This window comes from Salvelinus sp. IW2-2015, linkage group LG15 (assembly GCF_002910315.2).
Source record: "Salvelinus sp. IW2-2015 linkage group LG15, ASM291031v2, whole genome shotgun sequence".
In the NCBI taxonomy this organism is placed as follows: Eukaryota; Metazoa; Chordata; class Actinopteri; order Salmoniformes; family Salmonidae; genus Salvelinus; species Salvelinus sp. IW2-2015.
Window position 1 is genome coordinate 12,575,829 of NC_036855.1, and position 8,402 is coordinate 12,584,230.

An 8,402-nucleotide genomic window follows, 5' to 3' on the forward strand; every position below is an offset into this window, starting at 1 on the left:
TCCACCTCCCATACCACTGGTGCCACCAGCCTAGAGGCTGGAAGGATGGGAGTAGGATCGGTGGGCCGATCCTCCGTGTCATAGAGACGGGACAGGGCGTCGGCCTTCGTGTTCAGGGAGCCTGGTCTATAAGACAGGGTGAACCTGAATCGGGTGAAGAACATGGCCCACCTTGCCTGACGCGGATTCAGTCTCCTAGCTGCCCGGATATACTTCAGATTCTGGTAGTCGGTCCAGATGAGAAAAGGGTGTTTAGCCCCCTCAAGCCAGTGTCTCCACACCCTCAGGGCCTTTACCACCGCTAACAACTCCCGGTCCCCCACATCATAGTTACGCTCCGCTGGACTGAGCTTCCTCGAAAAGAAGGCGCAGGGGCGGAGTTTCGGTGGCGTACCAGAGCGCTGTGATAGCACGGCACCCACCCCAGCCTCGGACGCGTCCACCTCCACTATGAATGCTAAAGAGGGGTCTGGGTGCGCCAACACGGGTGCATCTGTGAACAGCGCCTTCAACCGATTGAAGGCTCTGTCAGCCTCTGCCGACCACCGCAAACGCACCGACCCCCCCTTCAGCAGTGAGGTAATGGGGGCCGCTACCTGGCCAAAACCCCGGATAAACCTCCGGTAGTAATTGGAAAACCCTAAGAACCGCTGCACTTGCTTCACCGTGGTTGGAGTCGGCCAATTACGCACGGCCTTAACGCGGTCACACTCCATCACTACCCCCGAGGTGGAAATGCGATAACCCAGGAAGGAGACGGCTCGTTTGGAGAACACACACTTCTCAGCCTTGACGTATAGGTCATGCTCCAGCAGTCTACCAAGCACCTTGCGCACCAGAGACACATGCGCGGGTGGCGGAATAGATCAGAATATCATCGATATAGACAACCACGCCCTGCCCGTGCAGGTCCCTGAGAATCTCGTCTACAAAGGATTGAAAGACGGCTGGAGCATTCTTTAACCCATACGGCATGACGAGGTACTCATAATGACCCGATGTGGTACTAAATGCGGTTTTCCACTCGTCTCCATCCCGAATACGCACTAGATTATACGTGCTCCTGAGGTCCAGTTTTGTGAAAAACCGTGCTCCGTGGAATGATTCCACCGCCGTAGCGATGAGAGGTAGCGGGTAACTAAACCCCACCGTGATGGCATTTAGACCTCTATAATCAATGCACAGACGCAGATCTCCCTCCTTTTTTTTCACAAAAAAGAAACTCGAGGAGACGGGTGAAATGGAGGGCTGAATGTACCCCTGTCCCAGAGATTCCGTGACGTATGTCTCCATAGCCAACGTCTCCTCCTGCGACAATGGGTACACGTGACTCTTGGGAAGCGCAGCGTTTACCTGGAGATTTATCGCACAATCCCCCTGTCGATGAGGTGGTAATTTAGTCGACCTCTTCTTACAGAAAGCGATAGCCAAATCGGCATATTCAGGGGGAATGCGCACAGTGGAAACCTGGTCTGGACTCTCCACCGACGTGGCACCGATGAAAACTCCCATACACCTCCCTGAACACTCCTCTGACCACCCCTGGAGAACCCCCTGTCTCCACGAAATCCTAGGATTGTGACTAGCCAGCCAGGGAACCCCCAGCACCACTGGAAACGCAAGTGAATCGATAAGGAAGAGACTAATCCGCTCCTTATGATTCCCCTGCGTTACCATGTCCAGTGGAACCGTGGCCTCCCTGACCAACCCTGACCCTAATGGCCGGCTATCTAGGGAGTGCACGGGAAAGGGGGGATCTATCGGCACTAGCGGAATACCCAGCTTGATGGCGAGTCCGCGATCCATAAAGTTCCCAGCTGCGCCTGAATCGACTAGCGCCTTATGCTGGGAAGAGGGAGAAAAGTCAAGAAACAAAATAAATACAAACATGTGACCAACAGGGGGTTCTGGGTGAGTTTGGTGCTGACTCAACTGGGGTAACCGAGAAGTGTTCCGCCTGCCCTCTCGACTCCCAGATGGGCTCCCCCAGCACCGGTCGGCCGTGTGTCCTCTCCGACCACAGCTGGTGCAGGAGGAGCCTCCTCCTCCGGTACCCCTCGGCACGGCCCCCCCTAACTCCATCGGAATGGGAGCGGGAGCGCTAGGTAGTGGAACAGACAGGACCATCTCCGATCAGCCAGCAGATTGTCCTGCCAGATAGACATGTCTATTATTTCGTCGAGGGAGAGAGCGGCGTCCCGACACGCTAGCTCCCTGCGGACGTCCTCCCGGAAACTACACCGGTAGTGGTCTATCAGGGCCCTGTCGTTCCACCCAGCCCCAGCGGCCAAGGTCCGGAACTCTAACGCGAAATCCTGCGCGCTCCTCTTCTCCTGCCTAAGATGGAATAGTTGCTCACTCGAATTCTGGATAGTGCTCCTTTGCCGAGTCTGGGCCATTCCAGATCACGTTGGCCCACTCCAGAGCACGACCCGTCAGGCAGGAGACGAGGGCACTCATCCTCTCCTCATCCGAGGGAGTTGGTCTCACGGTAGCCAGGTACAGCTCGAGTTGGAGCAAAAACCCCTGGCACCCAGCCGCCACTCCCTCATACTCCCTCGGGAGCGCAAGACGAAGTGCGCCGGAGCCGGATGCGGAGGGAGGAGAAGGTGGAATCGTCGGAGGAACCGGAGGTGAAGAGAGGAGACCACTCCTCTCCCATCGGTCCATTCTCTCCATCATCTGATCCATCGCTGATCCTATCCGATGGAGGACGGTGGTGTGATGAAGGACGCATTCCTCCATCGATGGAAGGGGGTTGGCAGCTGCTCCTGCTGACTCCATTAAAAGTTGCGGGATTCTGTAACGATCTGGGTGTAGTGGGTGCGAAGTCAGGCGCAGGAAGCAGAGTTCAGTGGTAGTGCTATTTAATGCACAAAACGGCGAACATAAGCCACAAAACAAATGCCCCAAAACCGGAGACTGAAACAGTCCAGCAAAACCCACGAAATGGGAAACACGTAAACTTCAAACGTGCACCCTAGTCACACAAACAATCCCACACAAATAGCAGGCGGGCCTACTGGTTAATATAGCCCGACTAATCAACCAAACACAAAACAGGTGAAACCAATAAACAGAAAAGGGGGAAAAAGGATCAGTGGCAGCTAGTAGGCCGGTGACGACGACCGCCGAGCGCCACCCGAACAGGAAGGGGAGCCACCTTCTGTAGGAATCGTGACAATACATCCACAGGTACACCTCCAATTGACTCAAATGATGTCAATTAGCCTATCAGAAGCTTCTAAAGCCATGACATCATTTTCTGGAGTTTTCCAAGCTGTTTAAAGGCACAGTCAACTTAGTGTCTGTAAACTTCTGAACCTCTGAAATTGTGATACAGTGAATTATAAGTGAAATAATCTGTCTGTAAACAATTGTTGGAAAAATTACTAATATCATGCACAAAGTAGATGTCCTAACCGACTTGCCAAAACTATAGTTTGTTAACAAGAAATTTGTGGAGTGGTTGAAAAACGAGTTTTAATGACCCCAACCTAAGTGTATGTAAACTTCCGACTTCAATTGTATACACACAAACACACACAAATATACTATATTATACTGGTACCCTGTGTAAAAGTAGGTTGTTTGAAACAGTGGTGAGTACATGTTGCTTAAAGGGCAGTAGACCATCATAGCTATAGTACTTTTGATGCTTTTTACCAGCCCTAATATAACTTAGCAAATTAAAACCTAGTTTTGGGGATTTAATAAAATACAGTGCCTTCAGAAAATAAATAGTTTGCTATTTAGTTCGTAAAAATGTGTAAATTGTAACTAATTTTGCACATAATGTTGCCGCTACCATCTCTTATGACTGAAAAGAGCTTCTGGACATCATAACAGCGATTACTCCCCTTGAACTAGAGGAATATTTTTTCTTTCGTGAGTCTGACGCGAAGGATATACTGCTTCCCGGAGACCAGGCCCTCATCCAGTCATTCGCTTGAAGAAAAGACTGAAATACAGGGGGCGGAAGTCTGGGTAACTTGTGAGAATTTGTCGGCGAGTGAGTAAACCACCACTACCCTCAGTATTATTGGCCAACATGCAATCATTGGAAAACAAACTGGATGATCTACTATTAAGAATATCCTACCACATCAACACCATTATGCCAGAAACCCGAGACCCACTCCAATTCGCATGCCGCCCCAACAGATCCACAGATGACACAATCTCAATCGCACTCCACACTGCCCTTTCCCACCTGGACAACAGGAACACCTATGTGAGAATGCTGTTCATTGACTACAGCTCAGCATTCAACACCATAGTGCCCACTAAGCTCATCACTAAGCTAAGGATCCTGGGACTAAACACCTCCCTCTGCAACTGGATCCTGGACTTCCTGACAGGCCGCCCCCAGGTGGTAAGGGTAGTCAACAACACATCTGCCACGATGATCCTCAAAATTGGGGCCCCTCAGGGGTGCGTGCTTGGTCCCCTCCTGTACTACCTGTTCACCCACGACTGCGTGGCCAAGCACGACTCCAACACCATCAAGTTTGCTGACGACACAACCTGGTCACCGAAACAATGAGACAGCCTACAGGGAGGAGGTCAGAGACCTGGCAGTGTGGTGCCAGGACAACAACCTCTCAATGTGAAACTGATCGTGGACTATAGGTAAAGAAAGGCCGAACAGGCCCTCATTAACATCAACGGGACTGAAGTGGAGAGGGTCAAGAGTTCCTTGGTGTCCACATCACCAACAAACTATCATGGTCCAAACACACCAAGACAGTTGTAAAGAGGGCATGACAACCCCTTTTCCCCCTCAGGAGACTGAAAAGATTTGGCATGGGTCCCCAGATCCTGAAAAAGTTATACAGCTGCACCATCGAGAGCATCCTGCCCGGTTGCATTACCGTCAGGTATGGGAACTGCTCAGCATCTTACCGGAAGGCACTACAGAGGGTAGTGCATACGGCCCAGTACATCACTGGGGCCAAGCTTCCTGACATCCAGGACCTATATTTTAGGCGGTGTCAGAGGAAGGCCCCAAAAATTGTCACTGTTTATTATCTATGCATAGTCAATTTACAAATGACCTCGACTAACCTGTACCCCTGCATATTGACTTGGTACCGGTACCCCCTGTACATAGCCTCGTTATTGTTATGTACATTTCTTGTGTTACCTTGTGATTGATTAGAATTTTTTTACTTTAGTTTTTTTGGTAAATATTTTATTAACTCTATTTCTTAATCTGCGTTGTTGGTTAAGGGCTTGTAAGTAAGCATTTCACTGTAAGGTCTACACCTGTTGTATTCGGGGCATGTGACAAATACAATTTGATTCAACTTTTTATTTAGCCAAGTTAGCTTTACTCGTTGTGTATTTATTATTACTTTTATTATTACATGTTTTACTTCTCTATTATTTCTCTATGTTATTTCTCTCTGACTTGTTGGGAATGAGACTGCATCGCCCATAAGTAACCATTTCACTGTTAGTTGACACCTGTTGTTTACGAAGCATATAACAAATACAATTTGTTTTGATTTGCACTAGATCTCAACCACTGAGTAGTTATAAAACTACAAGAACAATTCACAATGATATCCTGCCCACTGCGAACATATGCAACAGATTAGCTGACATGCTGTTCACACATACTGTGGTTCGTTGTTACTTTAAGTTCATTTATCTTACTACAGCTGCTGACAGATATGTGAAGAATAATTAATTATAGGCAATTGGTTTTGTTTTGTAAAATGTCTGTTGTAAAATGTCTGTTTGTGAAAATGTCTGTTTTTGTTTTCTGCTATGTCAGTTTTATAACTCCATGTGCAGAAACCTTCCACGGAGATACGTCCTACCCCTGACGGTAACTGATGACACACCCAGCGACCAAAACCTTGTCACTCTGCCTTTCTGTCAAGCAACTGCAGTCAAGACTGGGTGTGGAAAGGTGTGTGTGTGTGTGTGTGTATTTATGCATGAATAAATGTGTTATATTTCCTGCTGTTCAATGAATTGTAATTTCAATTAATGATAAAACCATAGATTCTTGAAGAATATAACATAAATTGATGAGCTTAGTACAACTGTCTTATCTTATAATGACACTATATATACTATTGTTTTACTCCATTGATTATGTTTTATTGACATTTTCATACCAGTCTTTTTATAGCAAACTAAGGGCTGTATTATTTTCTGTATTGCTGAAGCGTTACAGATTGTACCATTGAAATGCAAGGGCAATTTCCGATTAAGCCGAAATATGCAGCGTTAACCATAAATGCAGTCTCTGCCAACATGGGAACATTGCCTTAAAATTTGAATTGAGTTTTAGCGTTGAACTTCCGCGATGCGGATTGAATAGGGCCCTAAGTGATGGGCTTGCTGTTTAGGCTGAAACACAAACTCAGTATTGTTGCTCCCAGAGGGGAAGCACAGCACTCAAGCACAATTGAACCAGCAACCCTTTACTCATAATTCTGTAAATGGCAACTACGTCTGCTAATGCTAACCCCTGGCATTGTGACGCATGTGTTCTGGCTGATGAAAAGAAAATGTGGTTTTGTTGTCATGGCTACCTGACATGTCTTTCTCTCTTTGGGGTGTGCTGCAGGTGCTTTGTACACACGAGGAACTCTATGATGAAGAGCTGTTCCAGTACGGTGGCCTGGAGTTCCCACAGATCAACTATGCCCATTACAACGCGCGTCCTTACCGCTACTACTACGCATGCGGCTTCGGACACCTGTTCAGCGACTCCCTGCTGAAGATGGATCTGGAGACCAAGAAACTTAAGGTTTTTCTTTTTCTAACTCTCCCTCTGAAAAAGACCAATTATCCACAGCTCAATAGCACCTTCAGAGTCAATGGTGAATCAGCTAGACTGCTAGGCCTGCTTTTAGTGACCTACTGCTGTGTCCAATTTTAAGGACATATTGACATTTTCTCTGTGTAGGCATGGCGTCACCCTGGTCTGTTCCCATCTGAGCCTGTGTTTGTTCCTGCGCCCAACGCAACCGAGGAGGACGATGGTGTGGTCATGTCCGTCATCATCACACCCAGAACTGTAAACAACAACAATAACAACAACATAATCAACAACAAAAACAACAACAAACATGCATATTCACCATTGATGAATTACCTTTGACATAACATTGTACAACCATCTCGATACTTCTGTTTCCAGGAGAAAAGCACGTTCCTGCTGATTCTGGATGCCAAGACTTTCACGGAGCTGGGCCGGGCAGAGGTTCCAGTCAACATTCCATTTGGAACTCATGGAGTATTCAATGAGATGCACTGAAAATGCTAACGTCACAACCCCTTCAGCATTCTGCTTATGAAATTACTCCATCCATGGATGTCTTTTCTGATGCTGTTAAATTAACATCTCTAACTACTGCAGTACTCTTGGACCATTTTCGGTACAGCCAGAGGAGGAAGGCCCTCTCCTCTGAGTCTTGTTCCTCTTGAGGCTAAGACTCTCGAGGTTTGTTCCTTCTAGGGAGTTTTCCCCTGCCACTGTACTTCTGCTGCTTGCTATTTGGGGTCTAGGCTGGGGTTCTATAATAATAATAACAATAATAATGAAGTAATACATTGGATTTTTATAGCACTATGAAGTATTTTGTACCAACTGCTAAGGTAGAAAGGCTTTATAAATACATCTAATTGATTTATTGATATCACAGAACTGAGGAGAACCAGTTCCTCAGACCCTGTTAAAATGTCAGTCTGTAGACACATCTATCTATGTCATATCCTTATCAAAAGGTACCCTGCTTTGTAAAGTAAATGATGTTGGTGACTGATCTGGTGTTTTTCATGGACATTAACATTAGACTTAGACCTTGGACTAAAACTTGTGCCGGTTTTTCACTACTTTGGTATTCACAATCAGTGTCAATATTTCATCAAATATTTCTGCGGCAACTAATTTTCTCTACAGCAAATTACAAGAAGTCAACTGAGGCTCTGAAGTGAAATGAGTTTTACTTGTTTAATTTCCGATCTTCAAAGTGTTTCATAACATGTACGCATTTGAAATACTATACTCCCATAGCCGTGCAGTGCACTTACAAAACATGAAAATGCCTCCAGGAAATGTAATTTCAGTTTAAGTAATGTGATATAAAATGGACATTGTCCAAAATGCCAGTAAAACAAATGGCTTTCAGCATTCAATAGCCACCACTGAGAGCTAAAGGAAGGTCACATTGAAAACTCAGATTGCATTTCATCCAGTTGTCATGGCCCACTGTAAGGGTGACTTACAAACACATTCTTTTCATAGACGGAAACAGATGTAATTGTTACAATACAACTATAGAATGCATTGCAAATCTATATTCGTTTCTCAATACTTTATAATTGTCATTGTCAATGTCATAATTTAGCTGCTAGCTGGTCACTGAAGGGAATGTAGT

General features: G+C 46.4%; 1 protein-coding gene across 1 annotated transcript in view; it reads left to right on the forward strand.

The window, feature by feature from the left end:
* bco2l (beta-carotene 15, 15-dioxygenase 2, like) overlaps positions 1 to 7,787 on the forward strand; it is a 25,920-nt gene extending 18,133 nt beyond the window's left edge. The window contains exons 7-13 of the mRNA XM_070446873.1: positions 428 to 574; positions 1,977 to 2,105; positions 4,362 to 4,530; positions 5,731 to 5,920; positions 6,587 to 6,769; positions 6,929 to 7,039; positions 7,163 to 7,787. Coding sequence (XP_070302974.1) covers positions 428 to 574; positions 1,977 to 2,105; positions 4,362 to 4,530; positions 5,731 to 5,920; positions 6,587 to 6,769; positions 6,929 to 7,039; positions 7,163 to 7,279 — 1,046 coding nt within the window. The 3' untranslated portion in view covers positions 7,280 to 7,787. The remainder of the gene's footprint in view (positions 1 to 427; positions 575 to 1,976; positions 2,106 to 4,361; positions 4,531 to 5,730; positions 5,921 to 6,586; positions 6,770 to 6,928; positions 7,040 to 7,162) is intronic.
* The last annotated feature ends 615 nt before the right edge of the window (positions 7,788 to 8,402 follow it).